Raw genomic sequence first — 26,676 nt, 5'->3', positions numbered from 1 at the left:
CTGTGTAAAGAGGTGACCCCTCCCTTGATGCCGGACCTTGGCATTAACCCCTCCCGGACCGATAAGTCCAGAAATTCTTTCACAAGTTGTGTTCAAGAGACAAAGAGATAAAACAAAAGAGAAAGATAAGTGTGTAGAGCGTAAAGAGCGAGTGAGAAGGGTAATAAAAAGGATACATATAGCCTAATTATTTCACCATGAATTCTGTTGGAAGTCCCAGGGTTTGGAGTTTGGTTTGGGAGTTCATTCGACTGATTTACAAAGTCGCCTACTATTACTTATCGTATCCGCGATAATAACATGTTTTGGATTTGGGAGATTTTCTCGAGAACGCTGGTCCTTTTTCTAATTGAAGGCTCAGACAGATCGTCATTCTTAAACAGTTAATTAGTTTCAACCATCCTGTTGACTCCCTCAGAAATTAGCCCTAACCAGTAATTACACATGAAGGCTTTAGTTTGGTTTGCCATGAAGAAGAGCAGAGCTTCACATGTGAGGAGGGATTTGAATTTGTTATGTTGTTTCAACCCCATCATCTCGCCACTGGGGGCCTCGTTATAAAGACTTTGAAGAACCAGCCAGTTACATTGGTCGGCCCTGACTGAAATTGGTTGTGTTTTTTTTTTTACGCAAGCCTACTACCAAGCAAGGTAAGTATCTCCCCGGAGAGCAGCAGAGCACTATTTAATCTGATAGCTGCCTTCATTTGCATCATTGTCTCTCCTTTTATGATTGAAAAATGAATGACTCAAGACTGATAGGGTCACTACTAAGCTTATTTCAAGGAAGCCCAAGTAAAAACACAACTGCGATCAAATCTGCCACTGTCATTGAGAACGATTTACCATCGAAATACTGTCTAAACGATTTGCATATGTGAGAACTTCGGAAACCCCCCCTTGTTTTAACGTCAAGAGAATGGTGGAAAAATACAGTATGGGAAGAAAGCTGTCGATTGGCTAATAGACGATGATGGCGGTGCGCTGAGAGTTCTGTGGAGTGAAAAGCTTGTTGTAGCTTGCATCTGAGGCCAACTGTGACTAGCTATAGGTCTGTACGTCACCCACGGCTTCCTGCTTGTCTATAGCCATCAGCAGAGACCGTCTTTACCCAATCACCCTCTGTGTGTGTGTGTGTGTGCGCCTGTAGACGTCACGTACGATTACCGTAAGTGGAATATTACATAGTCATACTACCTGAAGTAGAACATCCACTGGAGTGGAAAATATGACAGTTAACGTATTTAAAATGTGCTCTGTGTGTCATTGAGATTACACAGTAGGCCTGTGCTTTATGGGATGAAATCATTTTCCAAATGCTTTCATGTCCTCAGCCAATTCAACCACGCTATCGCAGAAGTGAGATGTAGCCTATGCCGTAGAAATACTTCAATTCTGTTGGTCTATAAGGTACGTTTCCATAAATCATGTCCAGAGAAAAAATGAAAATGCTTGAAATGAATATAAAAACGCTATCATAAGCATTATTGGTTTCTGTGTGAAGACGATTGGAGTTCCAGTCTTTAACAGGCATATCAAAGACACTGCTGTTAACTTTCTCTATGTACTTCACATTGAAAACCCATTAGCCTACTTTTCCCTGAGCAATCCCAATGCCCAAATCCTGCTTGGTAGTCTAACATCACAGTACCACCACAGCAGAAATCCCACCCATGCCAGCCAGAGTGGTTCTGGCTTCCGTCCCAAATGACACCCTATTCCCTACGTGTAGTGCACCACTTTTGAACAGACTCCTATGGACCATAGTCAAACGTAGTGCACTACATAGGGAATAGGGTGCCATTAGTGACAAAAGCCTTTGACATCTCATACAGGGAAAACTTTCCTTACATAGAAAATGAGGTCATCCTACCTTCCTTTTCCTGCTAAGAAACCCCAATCGGAGACTCTGCACTCTCTCATTTCTCCTTTCGACTCATAACGGGTCTACTTAAGCTATATTTATTTTGGTGCTTGTTATATAAAAGGCAATACAAGTTGTGAGGAATATTTGGATGACAATCAAGCGCGAGTTATGTGCATATTTTCCTGTTTCAAGCCATATTAAATCACCATAGTGGAGTGGCCTATTGGATGGTAGAAGTATGTGTGTCTTCACAAATCAACAGACAAAGACAACCAGGACACACTGCTCTGAGCACGTAGAATATGGGTCTACTTTCAATGCAAATAAAAAGGTATATCCATATACACTCTCACACACACACACACACACACACACACACACACACACACACACACACACACACACACACGTGCCAACATACATGCACACACATACACACGTGCAAATGCTCTCTCTCCCACGAGCGCGCACACAGACAGAGAGACAGCTAGATAATTCTACCTCGAATTATTGACAGTACATCTATAAATCGTGCTCCAGTGTTGGCCGCCCTCATGCCCAAGACCTTTTCAAAACACAGACTGTTCCTCATTAGACCAGGACAAAAAAAGAGGGGGGAAAAGGGAGAAAGAGCAGTATGAAAATTAAAAGGATGTGCACAGCTGCTTTAAATAGTCCTCTGATCTGTCCGTGCCAAGAGGCAGCTACAGTCAGACTCATGCCGGAGGAGAGCCAAGGGAGGGGAAGCATCATTAGGTAACTCGGTAAGGAATTAAGGCTTACCACTGTACCTCAATACCTGGGTTTCAGTCACCCTATAGATGATTGTTGAATAGCTGACGGTGTGACCTTGTGTGTTGTTTTTGTATTTCTTCAAACAATTATTTCATCACGCTGGAAATTCAAGGGATTGTTTCGTTCGTGACTAGCTTTAAAGGGTGGATAATATTACTTCCAAATAGTGTCACTGATTCCACAAAAACAATATCAGAGAGGTATTAGTCATCAAATTAATATGTAAGGGGCAGGAATAAAAGATCAAAACCATCCAAGTGAAACCAATGAAACCAAAGAGAGAAATTGAAGTCAGTCAGCTGATTGAAACTTCTCCCCTTCCATCCATCCACCCTTCCATTCCGTCACCTTCCCTGCAGCTGTATGTACTAGGAGGGGCGCGTTGCCGTGAGAACCCGCGCGTTGCCGTGAGAACCCACACCTTTCGGGGCCTGTCTGGTCCTGTCCCGTTCCCGTAGAGACAGGGGGGAGGGGTGTAATTAACTGTATATGTGGGAGACCTGTTACAGAGCGAGCTCAGACTGGCCTCTTCTCCTTACTGTGCCAAGACTGCTGACTGCTAAATGAGTCCTGCTGAAAATAGAAGACTCTAATCGATCTGCTGCAAGCTACCAAAATATTTTATCAACTTCCAAATATGCCTATTGGGCGAACATTGTTTTACAAAGTAAGGAATTGTAATGACCTGACAAGATCACAAAGGAACAATTGTCCAGACAGAGAATTGAGTTTACGAATTGGTTTATTAACCCAACTTCACACAGGCTACTGTTTGGCCGTAGCCCACGCCAAATAAATGAAGGATACCCTATAAAACAACCGTGACCTTCTCTTGTGAAGGCCAGACGTAAGAGAGAGAGAACAATGGCTAAACCTGCTCCATCCCCCTGCCCAACCCCCCTCCACGCCACTCTGCCAACCACCAGGACGCCCGGCATCAGAACATTCCAGGCATTCCCGTGATTGGCAGATAGCAGGTTGATTGGCATGGCGGACCCCGCGAACACTGGGTACTGGTAAGTACAACACAAACAACTAACAGCATAACACACAGCTGTCTGTGCGGGTCGCTACAGGTATGTTTTTGGCACAAACACATCGGCCATTGCTGTTGATGACATAAGTCTCGCAGCGAGAGTTTAGTGAAGATAAACGGATTCGGTTCAGTCAGTCATCCTGATGAGCCCTTCCATGCTAGCTAGTTTAAGCTTGTGGGCTGTTATTGGCTACACGCAAGCGGGAGCGAAGGACACTGTTCCCGTATTGTAGTGTTGCCGGCTTGCAGCGCAAACTCTCCCCATTGAGCAGTAGACTGTATCCCGGATAGTGCCATTCAGATGGTTACTACCAATTTTACAAGTTATTTCTCGTGTAGGCTGTTATCCTACTCAAAATAAAATCAAGTGGGATGGAACAAATTGACCACGTTAGCTAGCTACCGTTGGCAACGTGATAGCCTACAGCTGCCCGCTGAGAAGCAAGTCTCACGTTGGCAAGCACCTCGATACAACATTGCAGTATTGGACATTCATTGGCACAGGCTTGTCGCTAGGTTAGTTAATTGGCATGTCACGGTGACATCCAGAGGGTGATCGATACTACAAGTTATTTCTCCCTGGCCCATCAAAATAAACATCACTTTCTTTTACAAGTTAACTACCGGCATGCTGCTGTTGTTGCCAGCGAGCCAGCTATCGAGACAACCGACTGAACCGAATCCATTCGTCTCCACACTGTTGACTAGTAGTGTGTGCCACAGAAAGTATATGACTCTAGTGACAAAATTAAGGAATTTAGAAGAGAGGGGGGGGGGGGGGGGGGGGATTTTGGCAGGCAAGAAAATGGCCTTGCCGAAATCCTCTCCCCCACTTCTAATTTCCTTAATTTTGTGGCTAGAGTCAAATACTTTCTGTGGCACACACTACTAGTCAACATGAGCTACCAAAATTATTATGAAATGTGCAGTCCCAAGATAGAAGGGGGGGAGGGGGGATTTGGGCAGGCAAGAACATTGTCGGCACAACACCGGCACAAATTACAAATTAAGCACTGAATAGGTAGTCTAGACTAGCTAACCATCATATACCAAAATACCCACATATCATGAATTATAAGATTATGAATAATATCTATATTATTAAGTTATTATTTAAAAGCATTGAAGATGTATCACAATCAGTAAAAACAATCAAGCTAGCTAACTAGCAGATTTACATCTATCATCAACAATCAGCTGACAGCTTACCCTCTTCTCCTGATGTCAATCATGTCTGAAACTGTCAATCATATCTGTAACAGTCAATCATAACTGTAACTAGTTCCTTCTATTTTTTTGTTTCTATTTTACTTCCTTCTAATTTGTGATGAGTGTGTTGTTGGGGGGAGGGGCATTTTGAGCACCTGCCCCCTGAAAGGTCCATGTACAGCCCTGCTGCTAACCGCCACAGCACGGTCAGGTAGTCAGTCAGTCCAGTATTAACTCAGAACTAAGGCCTAGCTATCGGCCTGAAAAACAGTCCCAGACCTACAACAAAGGTTCAAATTAGGTTCATACGACTATGGTACAAACCCTTTGGAAACACATGAAATAGTTATCTAAGCCTAACCTTAGTACAGGTAATGTTAAGTAATGTGATGGTGACTCTACTCATAGACAGCTATAGTAGGTAGTGTCAGTACCTGACTTACTGGGACACCTGGATCTATTCAGTGAATTATTGGACAGGTGAACTTGACTAACGCTACGACAGGGCGCATGTCTCATGCGGTGACTGGAACAGACTCACAAATGCCTCTGGGGAGCTGAGTTACCGCAGAACGTAACTGTTAGAATACTATGAAGTAGGACCAAAGGAAGAGCTATAAAGACCAAGCACTTTCAAATAAAAATGGAGAAATAACGTGAGGAAGGAGACTGCAGTCCAGTTGACTGACTGACTCTCTCCCTCCCTGTTGCCAAAAGCAGCTCAGTTCAAAGGGTTTGTTTAAGCTCCTTAAAATACTCTTTAAACGAAATATAAAAAGTTGAATGTTTCTGTTCGGAGTCAAATGGCTTCTTTGATGAGTTTATTTAAAACCACATGGGATATAATACGTGTATTTTTTAAAAACTCTAATCATGTCTAAAACGTTTATGCAATGAAGGCAATTGGAGTTAAACACAACAAGAGGCAATATGAAGAGATGGGACTGCATAACCGGCCTGATTCATTAGCTCCCCCTGCTGACGAAGACCAGACCTGTCACAGACAGGAGACATGGACATTTCTCTGCTGCTCTGTCTGCCAACTGAAGACAACATTAGCACAAGTGAGGGAACAAGGCTTTACTGTGCCATCCTCTGAAATGTATGAGTTTGTCAACCGACTGGAGAGATGTAGATGATTAAATGGAAATCGGACAGAAAAGGGCAGCAAAGAAGAAGAGTGGGGGAGAGATTGAGGCTGGGACAGTGCTGTTGCTTGCAGTTGAAAACAAGGCTTCCCTCCCTCCCCTCCGTCCATCCCAGTCCAGTCACCAGCGAGCTTCTCAATCCTCCCCTGCTCCTATCCCAGTCCAGTCCCCATAACTAACAGGACTCGTCTTAATCTCCTTACATAACGTCAGCCCGTGACCTCGGCCAAGGAGACGGGTTGCGTCAGTCGGACAGGCTTTGTCCCAAATTAACTCCTACTCCCACCGGTGCACAGATCAACACACACACACACACACACACACACACACACACACACACACACACGATGTAGACCAGGGATGTCAAACAAATTTTGTCTGTGGGCCGTATTTGGTCTTCCAAGGTCCGGAGGGACGCACCGATTTAAAAAAAATATATAAACAATAGTCCTATCCATCGCTTTTGGAATTTGATGCTCCATGACTATCCAGCTTTCATTTCGGTGATTCTTAGTAACATGGAAAAAGTGACTGTATAATATAGGCCCATTATAATTTCTATACAGTTTCGATATGGTTTTAGTCTTTTCAAATGTAGACAGAGGGTTGTTTTTCCCCTGGTAGCAAAAAAATCTTACAATAAAAAAAGTTTACTCAAACCACCCGGGGGCCTGAATGAGCCGGCAGGACTTGAGTTTGACACGTGATGTAGACACTTCACCCACTGTGTACGTTAACTGACTCTTGCTCAACTTTTACAAAGAAAATCCTAAAAGGCCTGTAGAAGATCCTTGTTGCCTGTTATAACACGAGCAGGGCAGGAGAAAAGTGATTGTACAGTAGTAGTGTTTCTATCACCCAGGGAAAGGAGGGGAGGGCCGGATCTGCTTAATAACGTGTGAAGCCGAAGAGAGGCTAAGAGACTGAAGCTACTTCAGGTTCATCTCTCCAGCTCTCCTAGTGCCTTAACTTCCTTATACGTTTTTGCAACAAAGAATTGCTAGAACTAGCCTAGTCGTCTATAACTATCCTTCCCTGTGCTCACTCCAGTCCATCATTTCAATTTTTTGTTTAAGGGAGGGACCGGTTGCTCTGTCACAGAAACTGAGGGTGAAATACATCTTATCCAGATTGAGAGAAAGGGCTCCTGTGAAGTGGACCGTTTTGGGGAGAGCCGAGTGACCAGACAGAGACTGCTTTGGTTCATCTGGCCGTCTGGCTATGGTCCTGTTTTCAGAAAGCAGCAGCTTCAAAGGAATAATTCCTTTCACAGTCTAGTGGCCAGACACACTGCCTCACGCCTCGTACCCTTTTAACACCTAACAGAAGAAAAGGAGTCTCTCCCTAAATCAGGTTGTATGTAGCAGGACCTCAACATAGAGCTTCAATATTCTGGCTACCTCTACGAGGGTAAAGGATTTATGGGGTCAAGTTGGACCTCATGTAGCCTAAGAGTTCTGTCCAAACGGACAATCCAAATGAAATAAAGTTACACACTGATCTCTCCTCACTGTGGATTTATTTGATAATGATTTGGGCTCAATGATTCAGGTTCAAAGGGATAATCCCTAACTGAATGGCCCATCCCAGGATGCGAGTCTTACCTTCGAGGCTTGTCGACGGTCAGGGCACTCAGGATGCTGGCACACCACCCAGTCCTCCTGAACAGGCTTCTCGTCTGGAACACACAGCAGAGGAAAGACCATGAGAAACACACACCTCTGTATAAGATCACACACACACACACCTAATAAATGTGCCACCCTCGGCCACTGCTACTCTAACTTCCGCGATGACTACAAAGTCCTCCCCCGCCCTCCCTTTGGGCAAATCTGACCACAATGCAATCTTGCTCCTTCCGTCTTATAGGCAGAAACTCAAACAGGATGTACCAGTGACGAGAACCATCAAACGCTGGTCCGACCAATCGGAATCCACGCTTCAAGATTGTTTTGATCACGTGGACTGGAATATGTTCCGGTCAGCCTCAGAGAACAACATCAACCTATACGCTGACTCGGTAAGTGTGTTTATAAAGAAGTGCATTGGAGATGTTGTACCCACTGTGACTATTAAAACCTACCCTAATCAGAAACTGTGGATGGATAGCGGCATTCGTGCAAAACTGAAAGCGCGGTTCACCGCATTTAACCATGGAAATATGTCTGAACATAAACAGTGTAGCTATTCCCTCCGCAAGGCAATCAAACAAGCGAAATGCCAGTAAAGGGACAAGGTGGAGTCGCAATTCAACAGCTCAGACGAGATGTATGTGGCAGGGTCTACAGGAAATCGTGGACTACAAAAAGGAATCCAGCCACGTCACGGACGTCATGCTTCCAGACAAACTAAACACCTTCTTTGCCCGCTTTGAGCATAATACATTGCCACCGTCGCGGCCTGCTATCAAGGACAGCACCACCCCCTCTCCTTCTCCGTGGCTGACGTGAGTAAAACATTTAAACGTGTTAACCCTCACAAGGCTGCTGGCCCAGACGGAATCCCTAGCTGCGTCCTCAAAGCATGCGCAGACGAGCTGGCTGGTATGTTTACGGACATACTCAATCGCTCCCTATCCCAAACTCCACCCTACCGGCCACCCTAGATCCACTTCAGTTTACATACAGCCCCAACAGGTCCACAGGCGACGCAATCGCCATCACACTACACACTGCCCTATCCCATCTGGACAAAAGGAATACCCATGTAAGAATGCTGTTCATTGACTACAGCTCAGCATTCAACACCATATTACCCTCCAAGATCCTCATAAAGCTGGAGGCCCTGGGTCTCAACCCCGCCCTATGCAATTAAGTCCTGGACTTTGACGGGCCGCCCCCAGGTGGTGAAAATAGGAAACAACATCTCCACTTCTCTGACCCTCAACACTGGGGCCCCACAAGGGTGCGTGCTCAGCCCCCTCCTGTACTCCCTTTTCACCCACAACTGCGTGGCCATGCACACCTCCAACTCAATCATCAAGTTTGCAGACGACACAACAGTAGTGGGCTTGATTACCAACAATGACGAGATAGCCTACAGGGAGGAGGTGAGGGCACTCGGAGTGTGGTGTCAGGGGAACAACCTCTCACTCAACGTCAACAAAACAAAGGAGATGATTGTGGACTTCAGGAAACAGCAGAGGGAGCACCCCCCTATCCACATCGAAGGGACAGCAGTGGAGAAGGTGGAAAGTTTTAAGTTCCTCTGTGTACACATCACAGACAAACTGAAATGGTCCACTCACACAGACAGTGTGGTGAACAAGGCGCAACAGTGCCTCTTCAACCACAGGAGGCTAAAAACATTTGGCTTGTCAACCAAAACCCTGACTAACTTTTACAGATGCACAATCGAGAGCATCCTGTCGGGCTGTATCATAGCCTGGTACGGCAACTGCACCACCCTCAACCGCAAGGCTCTCCAGAGGGTGCTGCACAACACATCACCGGGGGCAAACTACGTGCCCTCCAGGACACCTACACCACCCGATGTCATAGGAAGGCCAAAAAGATCAAAGACAACAACCACCCGAGCCACTGCCTGTTCACACCGCCACCATCCAGAAGGCAAGGTCAGTACAGGTGCATCAAAGCATTTCGCTACATTCACATTAACATCTGCTATCCATGTGTACGTGATCAATAACATTTGATTTGAAAACATACTGTAAACCCATCAGGCCTGAGAATGCTCCATGTATAGGGTGTAAGAGTTCAATTGAAAGACCTAGAAATAGGCATTGTTGCCAAAAGTGTCCAGACATGACAGAGCAGTACTGCAATAACTTTCCAAGAACCTTCTAATAGCAGACCTGTCCACAATGACGACTGTGTCTCTCCCACTCTTTCTTATACTCCATCTTGTGTATATAATATGTTCAACAACAGGCTCCAGGATCGATGACGACCATCCCATCTAGCAAACTAGAATCAATGTAAAGACAAGTGGTGAGTGGCTAGTGCCCTGGCTAGCTGTTTTGAATAAGAAGCACAGACTGAAGAAATCTCAATATCAAAGTGATTCCTTCACAAAAACACAGAAGCAACCAGAAACTAAAAAACAGCAAGTTCTGAGCCCAAAAGTTAACTCTTTGTTTGTACATGAGCTACAGAGAGTTGACCTCAAAAGTACCTATTAACCTTCTTAAAATTAGATAAAACAAGTCTTAAACCCCACTCACTCATGCCAAGAAACAGGTCTGGATCAAGGGCTGCGATATAACTTACTAAAATCCCCCAAAACACACCTGTTGCTCTTCCACTACAGGCATGGCACAAGGCAGGGATAGCAGCAGGGCAGGGGCTATCCCTCCCAGAGTCTGTCCCTCCTGCCCTGCCTGGGAGCAGGCCGAGACGTGCTCTCACTCATCCTGGGCCTCTGCCAGCACCACCTCTGTTAATGACTCCTTCTAGGTTTACAGGGAGCACACTGCCCAGGGAACCACACATTTTTATTGAGCTTTTTTTCCCCTTTCTTTTTTTTTTTTTTTTCTTCTTCAGGGGCACTTTTCCTCAAACTACAAGTCTTTATGACACTTGTCTAGTCCTAAAGGCAACAATGTTGTTTTGCACTGCGGAACCATTTTCAGCCAGTGCAAAGGAAATGGAAAAGCCCCACTATGAGGTCCGCAGAGGCACCCAGCCACAAGAGGTGACCCAAGCTCCAGGTAATGGCCGACCAGGGGTCTGCTTCTGGATCTCTGACTCCTGACCCTGTAGCAACACTCTCTCACCTGTAAAGTTCATGTTATTCTGTCTCTCATATAGCTAGCTGCGTATCCCTTTGTATACCATACCTTTACTATGGGACTCTTCCTCCCGCCCTCGGTCTTCCCCCTTTATCTCTCCAGCTCACTCGCCTCCTATCACGGTCTCTCCTGCTTTGGATCACTTTGTACCCTCGCACTCCACTTTTCCCTTTCTCTGCCTATTTGCCCCTCTCCGCCTGTGTGTCTCTCTCTCTCTCTGATGAACAGGAATTCCTGAACTCAGCACTGCTGATTAAGCCAAAAAAACAAACAAACATAAGGCCACATGTGACAGCAGACAATGAGTTGTTGCACACTAAAGAGACAGCAGAGCGTTCAGTCTGCACAGCCTTTCCCTTGCTCTCTCTACAGCTCCCAGTGCCTCAAGTCTTAGACATAACATCAATAAACAAGACACAGCATTGAGTGGCAAGCAAGTCACTTTTATACACCAATAAATAGAAAAGGGATGTGTCAGGCCATGATAATGAAAACTGGATATTTTGTACCATGGCCACAATTGGCCGAAGACCCACTAGTCCGATACTGTGTGCGCTGTAACCAACTCATCCATCATTGTCAAGTCAAAGGCCTACATCATGGTCAAAAGGTATTGGATAAAGCACTTAGACTAGACCACCAGGCTACTACCTCTACCTCACTCCCTCGTTTACCCATAAACCTTACATTACCTCATTCTCCCTCAGACCCTCACAGCCTCACCAGCACAGCTCCATGTTTAGGCAGAGAGAGGCAGAGCCAAGAGCACGTTTAGCCGCAAGCCTTGAGCACACTTTTATAAGGAATGTTAAGAATGCCTCAGTCCTGCATTCAATTTGCTGAGCTTTGCCGTGGCACATCGGGCGTCTGAGGCTTAGCTATTCTCTGTTTGTTCCGTTTTATTCCCTCTCTTTCATTTGAAGGGTATTGAGGGAGGGCGATTGTCTGAGCCGGTTGCACACAGGCCAGGAAGAGGATTATTATGCAATGGCCGCCGTCGACCATCTCCTAGAAGACAAAAGACAGATGGCAGACGGAGAGCTGCTGCCCTGCCAGGGAACAAGGTGTTTTCTAGGCCTGGGGCTGGCAGAGTTATGTTGCACTGTATTGCGCTGCATGTGTCAGCATAGCTTATTTCAGTGTCAGAGGCGGGCTGGAAGGAACTCTGCATCAGGGCCAAATTGTCCCAGCAAGAAGCCCCATTACAAAGAGATTCATTGTTAAGATGTCTTAAGAGCATCTGCTATAAAAAAAAAAATACACAAACACCTTTTCCCGGTGCTACATTGTGTGATGTAACAGGGGAGGCAAAGATGAGGATGGGAAATGTGAGACAGGGACTTCCTTACAGGCTGCCCCCAGGTGGTAAGGGTAGGCAACAACACATCCGCCACGCTGACCCTCAACACGTGGGCCCCTCGGGGGTGCGTGCTTAGTCCCCTTCTGTACTCCTTGTTCCCCCACGACTGTGTGCCCGCGCACGACTCCAACACCATCATTAAGTTTTCCGAGGACATGGTGGTGGTAGGCCTGATCACCGACGATGATGAGACAGCCTATAGGGAGGAGGTCAGAGACCTGGCAGTGTTGTGCCAGGACAACTACCTCTTCATCAACATCAAGACAAAGGACCTGCCCGTAGCCAACAGGAAACGGAGGCCTGAGCACACCTCCCTTCACATCAACGGGGCTACAGTGGAGCGGTTTGAGAGCTTCGAATTCCTTAGTATACACATCACTAAGGACCTATCATAATTCAAACACACCAACACAGTTCTGAAGAGGGCATGACAATGCCTCTTCCCCCCAGGGGGCTGAAAAGATTTGGCATTGGCCCTCAGATCCTGAAATAGTTCTACAGGTGCACAATTGAGAGCATCTTGACTGGCTGCATCACCGCTTGGTATGGCAACTGCTTGGCATCCGAACGTAAGGGTAGTGTGTACGGCCCAGTACATTGCTGGGGCCAAGTTCCATGCCATCCAGGACCTCTATACTAGACAGTGTTAGAGGAAGGCCCTAAAAATTGTCAAAAACTCCAGCCACCGAAGTCAGACTGTTCTCTCTGCTACCGCACGGCAAGCGGTACCTGAGCACCAAGTCTGGGACCAAAAGGCTCCTGAACAGCTTCTACCCCCAAGCTATAAGACTGCTGAACAGTTAACCAAATGGCTACCCTTTCTATTTGCATTGACTCTCTTGCACACTCACTGGACTTTGCCCACACACTCACAGATACTACACTGACACTCCAACACAGACACACACACAAGCACACTTTCACACTCTTCACATACACTGCTACTACTCTGTTTATTATATATCCTGATTGCCTAGTCACTTTTACAGGGCTCCCGAGTGGCACAGCGGTCTAAGGCACTGCACCTCAGTGCTAGAGGCGTCACTACAGACCCTGGTTCGATTCCAGGCTGTATTACAACCGGCCGTGATTGGGAGTCCCATGGGCGGGGAACAATTGGCCCAGCGTGGTCCGGGTTTGGCCAGGGTAGGTTGTCATTGTAAATAAGAGTTTGTTCTTAACTGACTTGCCTAGTTAAATAAAGGTTAAGTAAAAATGTAATAAAACATTACCTCAATTATCTCATACCACTGCACATTGACTCGGTACTGGCACTCCTTGTATATAGTCTCGTTATTGTTATTGTGTTACGATTTCCTTTTGTAATATTAAAAAAAAGAAATTCTGCATTGTTGGGAAAGGGTTCGTAAGTAAGCATTTCACCTTCTACACCTGCTGTATTCGGCGCATGTGACAAATAAATTTAGATTTGATTAATTAGACCACCATTACTGAAACCCTGGCACTTTTGTAGCCTGGTCCAGATTTGTTTGTGCTGTCTTGCCAATTTCATAGGAGTTGGCAAAACTGCACAAACAGATCTGGGACCAGGCAAGTACTCTTGTACACTCAGCAGAAATGGTGGCCTGAGCGGAGCAGCCTGGGCTGCCTGGCTGGGCCTTGTTATTCCAGTACAACAAACTACGGACCAGCTGTTATTAATGTAGCAGCATATTCAGTGGCAGTCAGTGGGGCCTGAACAAAGTCATCCTGTTGATGTTGTTTTACCCCTGTAGTGGCGCACACACACACACACACACACACACGCTATTACACACATTTAAAAACACGGCCACACAGTGCTTCCTCCACTACCAAAGTCCCCAGCAGCGCACAACAAGGAGAAACTATTCAGAACAGAAGAGGGGCAGATCTGGAGGGTGGATCACTATTTGGATGCAGAAAAAAAATGTATTTCACTGATTTGTTTGAGTTTCATGCTGTGTCTGGACAACAGTGTACAACAACATAGTTGAAAAGGGGAAATACATTTTCAGTTCAATCGAAATTTGCAAGAGACAACTGAAAAGTAAAAAAAAAAAAATAATTAAATGCCAAACGCCACAAAACTGAAAGCATAATTCTGTCCAAAGTAAGAGTAGTGCACCTACTTATAATATTCTTATAACCATATTTGAGAGGGTCATGTGGGGATCATTCATTACATAAGCAGAATGTTTGAGAGCCATAATGTCTAACTGAGCAGCACCATACAACACCAGGTCATTTCAGTTGATTATTTAATGTGATTTGATCCCGTGTCGGGGCATTTTCTTCAAGGGCTATGGGATGAAATGGCACAGAGCGAGAGGGTGGAGAGGTATGTTCCTCCATTATTGGGGCCTGCGTCCTGATTATAGGTTAAGGAATGCTACAGTAGTGTGTACTACATTCAGGGAATATGGGGAGATGGACAGGACTGCCCAAGCCCCCACTGTCTTAGAAAACAAAATGGCTACCTAAAAAAAATATAAAAAAAATAAAGATTTTAAGTGTCACTCAGCTGACCCTGTAGTAGAACCCTTTTTGGTTCCAGGTAGAGCCTTTTTTTGCAATAATTATTATTTATTTTATTTTTTAAGAACGCAGTCCCCTGCGCAACCCTTACCCCAGCCTAGTTGAGAAATGTTTTCAGGAGCAGTTGAGTTGAGGCTTAATTACAGGGACTGTGGGACCAGGTGAGGATCAAAGACCCGCCGTTCAGTTCTATCTGTGGCAGTCAGACATTCCACTTCTTCTAGAACACGAAGGTCTACTCTGCAGACACCTGATGCTGCCCAGCAACTCAGCAGACAGAGCAGAGGCAGACCTCCAAGAAACTGCTGGCCTGGCTGGGACTGGGAAGATTGGATAAGAGCATTCCGGTAGCCAGCCCTAGCCCAAAGTTATTACATCCCTTTTCCCTTTCACTAATGGCATAGAGGGCAGTGGATGGAGGAAAGCAGAAGCTTCAAAAAGCAGAAGCACTGAGTGGAGAAAGACAGTAACGCAATTCAGCAGTCCTAGTGTCAGTCCCAAAAGGCACCCTATTCCCGATATAGTGCACTACTTTCGACCAGAACCTAGTCAAAAGTAGTACACCTTATAACAAATAGGGTGTCATTTGGAACGGCGACCGACAGTATGCACTCACTCCTTCTTCTGTGGTAAATATTTCATCTCCGCAGCAGCAGCTGTTCCTATCCCCATTCGCTTCTCGGCTACTCTCATTTGAGGTGCTCTCTATGCCAGGTCACTGAGTGTCGAGTGCTTTCCACGGACTGAACGGAAGAAGAGAGCAATGGAAAGAAAAGAAAAGAAAAAGCTTTCCATGATGGTGCTGAAATTCTGGAGGTCAGATCTCTGATGTATAACCACATGGCATCGCCATCTGCTAGCAGAGAAACCGGCTACATTTCATTGTTCAAGATGGTCAGTGTCATATGACAACGTGGCTGATTCAGATCAATTATACAACATCATAGGCCTAATATCAAATGCTAGGCTTCATGGAGTCAGTTACCATGATCGTCTTCCAATGGAATCAAATTCCCCCTGCCAGTGCCATTCAGTCTGAATGGAAGTAAGCATGTAATGAACATGTTATTACTCACATACCACACAATCAGCCAGGTCAATGGTCCAGCCCTTGAATATATATGGGATGTGTGTACTTCTTATCCCGTTTGATCGATCCTAACGCTTACCGCACAGATCATGGATGACGTCCAGAGAGGAAGACCAGGAGTAGTGCTCTGCCACCTGCTCGGTGAGGTAGGAGGGGAGGGTCTCCAGCTCATACGCCCCCCTCTTCTTCCAATACAGGAACATGGTAACCTCACTCTCAACCCTAACTAACTATGGACCTTAACTCTTCAACCTTACCTAAACAACCTTCAAATCCTGTCCCCCGATCACTGTAGTCGACTGACAATAATGCCACACCAACATTATGCATTATTTTACCCACAACTACCTACATCTTCCTTTCCATCCTACATCAAACCCATCTCTGAATCCATCTTCAGACTCCAACTGTCCAATGTAGTCCAACTCTTCAACTCTGCCAATAGCTCATTCAACTTCATTCAAAAAACTGCACCTGCAAAACTAGGCTATATTACCTCATCCAGCTCAACCACTAAACACTTGCTTTGAACCTTCTCTCCAAGCCATGCACCAGAGCTCCTCACTTCAGGTCCAACTGGGCATAAATGAGTCAAGATTTCCATTTTAACTGGGTTTTAATTAGCTCTCTGAAGAAACCAAACCACTGTCTTGGTTTGAAACAGTCTGTTATTAAGATCACTAACATTAAACAAAACAGCTCTGACACCTGATTTATCAATGCCCTCCAGGATCTGTATTGAAGATCCAACCCAGCAGAAGAAGACAGATCTAAACCCTCAACTCCAACTGTGCTCTGGTTCCAACACCTTGAAGAACCTAACATATCCTCATAATCCAAAAACAATCAACTAAAATGTTTTTCTATGGTCTTGGTAACTTGTCTCTTCCGGTTGCTCCTTCAGTCCTCCTGAAGTTAAGGCGTTATAAGCATCCAAACAAAGAGAAGTCCCCTTCCGTCGTCCCCTTCAAAGCCATTCGCTTGAGCTCCTGACTTTACAGTAGATGTCAAAACAATCACTTCTCCTAAAATCTCCTGCAGTTCCATCTTCCCAAGGTAAAAGTACTTTGTTACTGCAACCTAGTGATAATTATGTTGTCATCATCCTCCCTTCCTCCCCAACTTTCAAAAACCTCTGTGCGACAAGCCGACAAGCTGTTGAGTGTCATAGCCTGTGTAGGATGTATGGACGATAGGGGGGCATTCGACCCACTCCACTCCATCAGACAAGCAATGTATTCATACAGAGGTGCGTTGCTATGCATGCTGGGATTGGCAGTCTGGGGCCAATGGCTTTCTAACTGGACAACACAAAGATCTCTTTTAAAAATGTACTCCTACACAGAGAGCAGAACTTTCTTTATGTTTTGGGCAAACTGTAAAAGCCTGAAATATTTCTGCATTAATTAGGCTGGCTAGAACCTTGCTCTGTCTGTCTCCGGAAAGATTTATTATTTTCTTTATGAATGCAACAAGTCTGTGATGGCTATGTTCAGCTATTTCTGCGGAGGTACAGTAGTACAATACAGAGACATTGGGGAACTGTTTCTCAGAGAGAGAAGACAGACATAGTAAAACCAAGGCCCTTTTGTAAAAAAGGCCACATACCGACAGAAGATGGAACATTTCCGCTCTGCAAATCAAGGATGGTTTAAAACCACACCAGTAAGTCATCAAATCTATTGACAAAACATTTTCTCAACGTCGCTCAAAGGTTGATTCACTGTTATTATACCTCTATAATAGGAAAATGGAATGAAATACTGTGAGAACCCACTGTGCTAGCCATGGAAGGGAGGGACAATGTCACACAAAGACCCAAATGTCCAATTTTGGGATGAGAAATTAGAGGGTAGGATGGGAGCCGATCTGCTCTGCCGCTCGGGGCTTTGCAGACATATGGTAATCATCTGGAACAGCTTTGAGTGCACTGCTGCTTGCTATTTAATGATGAGACCAGTCATGGGCTACAGCATGACAACTAGTGCCTGCTGCAGCATAAGGGCCTATTTCCACCCGCCTCCTGCAGAAACAAACGGAACTAGTAGAAGAGGCATTTAGACAAGTAGTCTCCCATCCCTTTCATCATCTCCCAAACAACCTATACAAAGAAAACTGTCTTCTGAAGGGGACATGTCATTATTCTGCAAATTACATCTAATCAGATTGCCCATCCACATGTCTTGTAGTTGAGAAACACACATTAGTGAATAGTAGCTTGTCCAGGGGAGTAAAATGAAAAATCACTCATACTAACTACCAGGTATATAGTCTATATGAATAATCTCCTCTGTAAACTTTGAAGTACTCTATGCCAATGCCAATGGGGAGTTTGAGGAGGAATGAGTTTGATTGAGTGTGGGTACAAATCTGTAACTGGGGGAGTGTGTGTGTGTGTGTGTGTGTGTGTATGCCGGAGAAGGAGTGTGTGAGTGAGAGTGTTGACAGAGGGAGTGCAGTAGAGCCGAAGGACTTGTGCGTGCCCATGTTGAGGAGGTTTGGGGTTATATTTAGAAAGGTGGCCCATCATAAAGGGACTGGTTAACTCTTCACCACCCAGGCCAGCTGCAAAGAGCAAGCGTCAGGGAATTGAAGGGAGGTCTATCCTATCAGAGCATTTGGACACCATGGAACAAACTACAGTAAATAGTTCATCCAATGGCTTCGTCCTTCAGGGGCAAAAATGTGTTTTGACGTCTAGTATTAAGAATAACAGTCGGACGAAAAAAAAAAGAAAAGTGTGCTGAACTCAGATACACTAAGAAACAGGAAGCTTGTCTGTCCAGGAGAAAGCATTCAGACTGCTGCTTGCAGAGACAGGCCTGTGTTGTCTTCTATTGACTCTGCTCATAAAGAGCAGCAGCGCATCCACTGACACCACATGCAGAACTAGTGATGCAGATAAAAACTTTGCATCCTGGTCTTTGTTGTGCTTCTACATCAATGAGCATGTGCTGTGCCGTTCAGAGACAATGCAACAGGCCTTTGGCACTGGCACGGCGAGGCAGCCTTTTCCACTGGATACGCTATAGAGAGCCACCCTCCCATACACACGCAAACACGCTAAAAACGTTCATCCCAATCAAAGACACCAGTACATCAGCTACCCCACTATTAATGTGCCGCAAAAATAAAAGGGTGTGATTGTGTGTTCATTCTCGCAGAGAAAATTGCTATCAGACATGCAATTTAAAAAGTCCATCTTGAAACCACCAGTTAAGAGGGACAAACAACTGGCATTGCTTTCTTCAGCTTGTTGATATGAAGAATCCTTTAATTGAAACGGCATGGCTGAAATTGCAGTGGGTCTACCCTCTGAAATCCTCGCAGAAATCAAAACACTCATTCTCAGAGTGAAAATACGGTTATTGTCAGGAGGGCTCTAATGTTCATAAACAGTCATTTGGGCGTGTGTGTGTGTGTGTGTGTGTGTGTGTGTGTGTGTGTGTGTGTATTTATAGAGGGACACTCTCAGAGGTAAACATATCTCCAATATCTACTAACTTAATGAAGCACTGTGTGTGACCTTAGGCTAGCCCCTTGTAATTATCCACTCGTTTCTGAAGAGCAGGGAAGCCACAGGTCCAATTTAACAAGGTGTGGTTCTCTCCAAGAGCAGTAGAGAATGATGGTTTAGAATTAATAGTGATCATCGACTCATTTGAAATGCATTACCCAAAGTGTGGTAATTAAACTACTTTTTATGTGCCTCCATAATGAGACGGGACCAAAATAAGACGAAATGCTCAGCTGGACAGATTGAGCACAGAACAGGACCTATAGGACTCAAATCCACATATTAAATGTGGATTGCTCCATTACTGAATTAATAGACTTAAAAATCAGGATGATCTGGCACAAAACGACAACTCTGATGAGAGAATCTGATAACAAACTGCATCGTAACACACAATAGCCTCTGCTATCAAATAACGCATGTCCCATCTGACTGAAAGAGGTTGAGTATCTCTATCTCCCGGAGGGTAAAAGGCTGTGTCACTGTGCCACCTGTAACTCCAACCCCAGATCCCCCAGTCACAGGTCTGGGTCTCTGAAGAACATCCCAGCTAAAAACGAGGCTAATAGGGTCATTCCATTTTATTTCAATTACTTTTTGATCGCACCCCTTTTGATCTGAATTCATCTTTCTATACATATTTGCCCATGGTAGAAGGGGTCAGAAAGTAACTTTTTGGACCTGAATGCCAAAACATTTTAGGAGATTGAGCACCTCTAAGTTTTGCATACCACCATGACACATCCATGTAAAATATAAATGATTGATATCATTTAAAATCTTAAAAACAGGGTTGGCAAAGTATATTATACATTTCTTGAAAAAAGTTTAATAAATGTTTTTTTTAAACTTTAACATAAATGATCTGAAAGCACGTAAACTTCTTTATTTTATTTTTTGCATAGGTTGCAGTTTAGACCCTATTTTACACCTCATCGGAGGTGTTTGTGTTGTGCCCACTATCAGATGAGACACAGCATGCTCTTGAATACAGGCTGGGTGTCATGTCCTAGCTGATACATGTACTAAAATGGGAATGGGAAATTCAATGGTAATACAACTATTATTTTTGATGTATGCCAAAGAAAGCCAACAATTGAAGTTAAACCATACAATGCACAGGGACCAATTTCAACAATTTCCACTGAAAATTGTACAAAAACACATTTACTTGAAGATCAGTGATCAGGATGTAAAGTTTCATAAATGAATGGTGATAAAATCCTCCTCAGTTTAAGTGACCGAGTTTCCCCAAACAACTGCGTACTATGCTGTCCAACCTTGTCAAACATACATTTTCAACGTCCATGGATGTCCGGTGCTCAATGGTTATGAGCAGAATATAACAGTATGCCAGTGGAAGTGAGGACAGAGCAGGTGACTGGACTGTGTGGTTTGTGACTACCGTAATTTCCGGACTATTAAGCGCACCTGAATAAAAGCCGCACCCACTGAATTTAAAAAATATATATTATTTTGAACATAAATAAGCCGCACGTGTCTATAAGCCGCAGGTGCCTACCGGTACATTGAAACAAATGAACTTTACACAGGCTTTAACGAAACACGGCTTGTAACAAAAAATAAAACATTTGCAGTAAGCTTTAGTTGTCTTTTTGCACTGAGTCAATTCCTCACGCTGCTGTTTCCAACGTCTTATCGACTCATTAAGACCAAGCTCCCGTGCAGCAGCTCTATTTCCTTTTCCAACAGCCAGATCAATCGCCTTCAACTTGAAAGCTGCATCATATGCATTTCTCCGTGTCTTTGCCATGATGAGGGTGACAAAATGACTACCGTAATCAGAATGATGGGAAGTTTGAGAGCGCTCGATTTAATCTAAACAGTAAACAAAAAAGTTGTCTGACCTTAACCTGTTCGGCAATTTCATTGGTCTAATGAAAGCTTCATGCCGCCCAAAAAACTGAGCACGTCACAGAATGTGTTTTTTTTTTTGAAAAAAAATTTGAAAGCGGGAAAAATCCATATATTAGCCGCGTCATAGTTTAAGCCGCGAGGTTCAAAGCTGGGAAAAAAGTTGCGGCTTAATAGTCCGGAATTTACGGTACTATAATTTCCCATTTTAGCCAAATCAACTGTGGTCATTCTGTTACTGATTTTTCAGTCATTCTGTCAAAGATTTTGTGAGAGAATGACATGTTTTAAAATCACTTCATAAATAATAAATCAATTGGTATCAGTAAAAACACCAACTGGTTGGTCTACATTTCCAGAATGACAATATTTCTTAAACTTACAGAAGGCAAATCATTTCTGCAAAAATAATCAAATGTTGATATTAGTTGTCAAGGGTATAAACTTCTACATTATGTTTTGATGCAATTCTAATACCTTACAACTTTTTCCTGGTTGATGTTTACTAAGAACCTTTTTCCCATCTGTTTGACCAGATATCAAAGGCTTTACTTCTAAGATAGAAAATAGTTGAAAAATATATACAGTACCAGTCAAAGGTTTGGACACAGCTACTCATTCAAGGGTTTTTCATTATTTTTACTATTTTCTACATTGTAGAATAATAGTGAATGCACCAAAACTATGAAATAACACACACATGGAATCATGTAGTAACCAAAAAAAAAATATATATATATATTTTTTATTTGAGATTCTTCAAAGTAGCCACCCTTTGCCTTGATGAATGCTTTGCACACTCTTGGCATTCTGTCAAACAGCTTCACCTGGAATGCTTTTCCAACAGTCTTGAAGGAGCTCCCACATATAATGAGCACTTGTTGTATGCTTTTCCTTCACTCTGCAGTCCAACTCATCCCAAACCATCTAAAATTTGGTTGACGTCAGGTGATTGGAGGCCAGGTCATCTGGTGCAGCACTCCATTACTCTCCTTTTTGGTCAAATAGCCATTACACAGCCTGGAGGTGTGGTGGGTCATTGTCCAGTTGAAAAACAAATGATAGTGGGACTAAGTGCAAACCAGATGGGATGGCGTATCGCTGCAGAATGCTGTGGTAGCCATGCTGGCTAAGCGTGCCTTGAATAATAAAATCACAGTGTCACCAGCAAAGCACCCCAACACCATCACACCTCCTCCTCCATGCTTAATGGTGGGAACTACACGTGCGGAGATCATCCGTTCACTTACTCCGCGTCGCACAAAGACACGGTGGTTGGAACCAAAAATCTCAAATTTGGACTCATCAGACCAAAGGGCAGATTTTTATTTTACCTTTATTCAACTAGGCAAGACAGTTAAGAACAAATTCTTATTTACAATGTTGGCCTACACCAGCCAAACCCGGAAAACGCTGGCCCAATTGTGCGCCACCCTATGGGATTCCCAATCACGGCCGGTTGTGATACAGCCTGGATTCGAATCAGGATGTCTGTAGTGACGCCTCTAGCACTGAGATGCAGTGCATTAGACCGCTGCGCCACTCGGGAGCACAAATTTCCAACAGTCTAACGTCCATTGCTCGTGTTTCTTGGCTCAAGCAAGTCTCTTCTTCTTACTGGTGTCCTTTAGTAGTGGTTTCTTTGCAGCAATTTGACCATGAAGGTCTGATTCATGCAGTCTTCTCTGAACAGTTGATGTTGACATGTGTCTGTTACTTGAAACTCAGTGAAGCATTTATTTGGGCTGCAATTTCTAAGGCTGGTAACTCTAATGAACTTATCCTCTGCAGCAGAGGCAACTGTGGAGGTCCTCATGAGAGCCAGTTTCATCATAGCTCAATGGTTTTTGCGACTGCACTTGCAGAACCTTTCAAAGTTCTTGAAATGTTGCAGATTGACTGACCTTCATGTCTTAAAGTAATGATGGACTGTCATTTCTCTTTGCTTATTTGAGCTGTTCTTGCCATAATATGGACTTGGTCTTTAACCAAATAGGGCTGTCTTCTGTATAGCAGCCCTACCTTGTCACAACACAACTGATTGCCTCAAACGCATTAAGGAAAGAAATTCCACAAATTAACTTTTAAAACAAGCCACACCTGTTAATTGAAATGCATTCCAGGTGACTAACTCATGAAGCTGTTTGAGAGAATGCCAAGAGTGTGCAAAGCTGTCAAGGCAAAGGGTGGCTACTTTAAAGAATCTCAAATATATGTAGATTTGTTTAACACTTTTTTGGTTACTTCATTATGTGTTATTTCATAGTTTTGATATATTCACTATTAATTCTGCAATGTAGAAAAAATATATATATATTTTTTAATGACCTAGCTGTGGATTGTGTGTAGTCCAATAACAAGGCATAGCATAGTTGGGAACGCACGGCCAATCAGTCAATGAACATCATGCTGACAAATTCAGACCTTTCGCAATATTTCAAATACAAATCGGAACCAAATTGTCTCCTGCTGAAAAGAGAAGACTAATCTGTCTGCTGTAGGCTAAATATTTCATCAACTTCCAAATATTGTTTACAAAAGTAAAACAAGAGCAAGATATAGGCTTTTGGCACAAATGCATCTGCCATCACCAGCAGGTGAGCTGTGCATCATTGGGTGAGTCAGTAAAACTGGAAAGCATGTTTAGGACTATCATTTCCTCATCATATTGTAGCCTACAATACGTGTCTCCACACACACCTAGGCCTACGCTATTGATGGATTCAAGGTCGTTTTTATTGATCTCAGATTCCCAGTTTGTCAGTGTCAAACTAGCCTGTCATTTCGATCATTTGTTCAGTATTAAAAAAGATTCTGCCAAAGTCTCCAGTCATGTAAAATTATTTAAATTGCATGAAATGCATTCATAAAAAAAGGCCACATTTCCCCAGACCCGAGGCTACTAGAATGTTCCCCATGTGTGCAACTTCTGTAAGTGCCTCTACTGCTCTGTGGTGATATGCATGCAATGCTTCATTATAAAAAGATACTACGTAATATTATCTTATGGAATCAATATTATGCCAAATGTAAATTACCAATCCACATATTCAATTCACTATCCAAACACCTTTTGATTTGTATATTGAGGGCCTTAAGTAAAATGACTGCCATAAAGATTTGCACATAGGAGAGATATGCGCAAACATTACAGATATGGCAAACCTGCAACTCCATATTTAGAAGCGCTTAGGTCACCTGACTTTTGACGACAAGAAAAAAAGATAAGTTCTCACGCGTAGACAAAAAGTTCTCACACAAAGAAAAAAAGTTATCACGGTAGAATGCGACTTGTAAAAAAGTTGATCCCATTGATGCTGTGGACCCGGATCACTGGTTGCTGAAGAAAGAAGGGGGTAGGTGTAACCGGTGTGAAATGTGTAGCTAAACTCAGCAAAAAAAAAGAAACGTCCTCTCACTGTCAACTGCGTTTATTTTCAGCAAACTTACCATGTGTAAATATTTGTATGAACATAACAAGATTCAACAACTGAGACAAACTGAACAAGTTCCACAGACATGTGACTAACAGAAATGGAATAATGTGTCCCTGAACAAAGGAGGGGGGGGGGGGTCAAAATCAAAAATAAAAGTCAGCGCTGGTGGCCAAACCAGATACTAAGTACTGCAGTGCATCTCCTTCTCATGGACTCCACCAGATTGCCAGTTCTTGCTGTGAGATGTTACCCCACCTCCACCAAAACACCTGCGAGTTCTCTGACATTTCTAGGGGGGGGGAATGGCCCTAGCCCTCACACACCGATCCAACGGGTCCCAGGCATGCACAGAATGAGCAGTATGGCTGGTGGCATTGTCATGCTGGGGGGGGTCTTCTTAGGATGAGCCTGCAGGAAGGGTATCACGTGAGGGAGGAGGATGTGTTCCTTGTAACGCACAGCGGTGAGATTGCCTGCAATGATAACAAGCTCAGTCTGATGATGCCGTGACACACCGCCCCAGAGCATGATGGACCCTCCACCTCCAAATTGATCCCACTCCAGAGTACAGGCCTCAGTGTAACGCTCATTCCTTCGATGATAAACGCGAATCCGACCATCACCCCTGCTGAGACAAAACCGCGACTCGTCAGGGAAGAGCACTTTTTGCCAGTCCTGTCTGGTCCAGCGACGGTGGGTTTGTGCCCATAGGCGACGTTGTTGCCGGTGATGTCTGCTGAGGACCTGCCTTACAACAGGCCTACAAGCCCTCAGTCCAGCCTCTCTCAGCCTACTGTGGACAGTCTGAGCACTGATGGAGGGATTGTGCGTTCCTGGTGTAACTCGGGCAGTTGTTGTTGCCATCCTGTATCTGTCTCGCAGGTGTGATGTTTGGATGTACCGATCCTGTGCATGTGTTGTTAGACGTGGTCTGCCACTGCAAGGACGATCAGCTGTCCGTCCTGTCTCCCTGTAGCGCTGTCTTAACCCTCCCGTTGTCTCGGCCGGGTCAGAGCGACCCCCTGGCTCGGCCATGTGTTAGGAGCTGTTCCCCCGCGTCCAGGCCGGGTCAGAGAAAACCCGGGAAAAGCGTTAGCAATGCGTATTTTATAACCCCCCCTGCCGTTGGCCGGGTCAGAGCGACCCCCCGGGCCGGGCGCGGTGCGTCAGTGTGCAGTCGGCCGGCCGTAGAGAGGCTACTAATATTGTCAGGAAGAAGAAGAAGTGGAAGAAAAAGAAGATGAGGACGAGGACGACGGTGAGGAATACGACCCCGCCGAGCGTGAGGCCGCCGACGCCTCGCAGTTCCGGTTTCAGCGCGGCTCAGGTCCTGGAACAGATAGCCTCCAGTGTCGACCGAGAAGACGAAGAAGACTTCTGCGGTTCCGAAGAGGAGGACGTTTCGGAAGACGAAGACGGCGAGGAATACGACCCCGAACGTGACGCAGACGACTCGGCCTTGCGGTCGTGCTCCTCTTCTTCGGAGGAGGAAGAGCGAGACACGGCCGCTGCCCGAGAGCCAGAGCGAGAGGACACGGCGCGGGCGGCCGGCCAAGCCCGAAGGGAGACGTTGCTGTCAAAAAACGGCAAAAATCAAATGGTCCTCCGTGGCCTATCGCGGGCCGGACCTGCCCCGCGCCGTCCGCCACCCCGGCCCCGCGGTGACGCCTGGCCCTACGCCGCGTCGTGCGCGCTCGACATTGAGTCCACCTTCCGGCTGTTTGTCACGCCGGCGATAAAAGGATCATTGTGGACATGACAAATCTGCAGGGGGTGAGAAAATACGGCGACGGCTGGCGACCCACCGACCTGCGCGCCTACCTAGGGCTGCTAATCCTAGCGGGCGTCTACAGGTCCCGGGCGAGACCGCGGCCAGCCTGTGGGACGCGGAGAGCAGGACCGTGTTCCCGAGCTACCATGCCGCTCAAGGTCTTTCACAAGTACTCGAGGCTGCTGCGATTCGACGACCGCCGGTCGAGACCCGCGAGACTCGCCACCGACAGACTGGCGGCCATAAGAGAGGTCTGGAACCTGCGGGAGGAGCGGCTGCCGGCCCTCTACAACCCGGGGTCCGAC

The 26,676-nt window shown here is 45.1% G+C and overlaps 1 protein-coding gene across 5 annotated transcripts in view; it reads right to left on the bottom strand.

The window, feature by feature from the left end:
- Positions 1 to 26,676, bottom strand: part of LOC106567125 (pleckstrin homology domain-containing family G member 5) — an 84,557-nt gene that overhangs the window by 45,814 nt on the left and 12,067 nt on the right. For 2 of the 5 annotated variants that reach the window (XM_014136053.3, XM_014136063.3), the window contains exons 1-2: positions 15,851 to 16,905; positions 7,659 to 7,732 (exon numbers count right to left, since the gene is read on the bottom strand). In XM_014136053.3, coding sequence (XP_013991528.1) covers positions 7,659 to 7,732; positions 15,851 to 15,974 — 198 coding nt within the window. In that variant the 5' untranslated portion in view covers positions 15,975 to 16,905. Of the gene's footprint in view, positions 1 to 7,658; positions 7,733 to 15,850; positions 16,906 to 26,676 lie in introns of those variants that run through there. The other 3 variants (XM_014136052.3, XM_014136054.3, XM_014136055.3) reach the window with 2 other exon arrangements.

Source organism: Salmo salar, chromosome 13 (genome assembly GCF_965601325.2).
Source record: "Salmo salar chromosome 13, fSalSal1, whole genome shotgun sequence".
In the NCBI taxonomy this organism is placed as follows: domain Eukaryota; kingdom Metazoa; phylum Chordata; class Actinopteri; order Salmoniformes; family Salmonidae; genus Salmo; species Salmo salar.
Note: the sequence above shows the minus strand (reverse complement) of the source record. Positions and strands in the feature narration are given on the sequence as shown.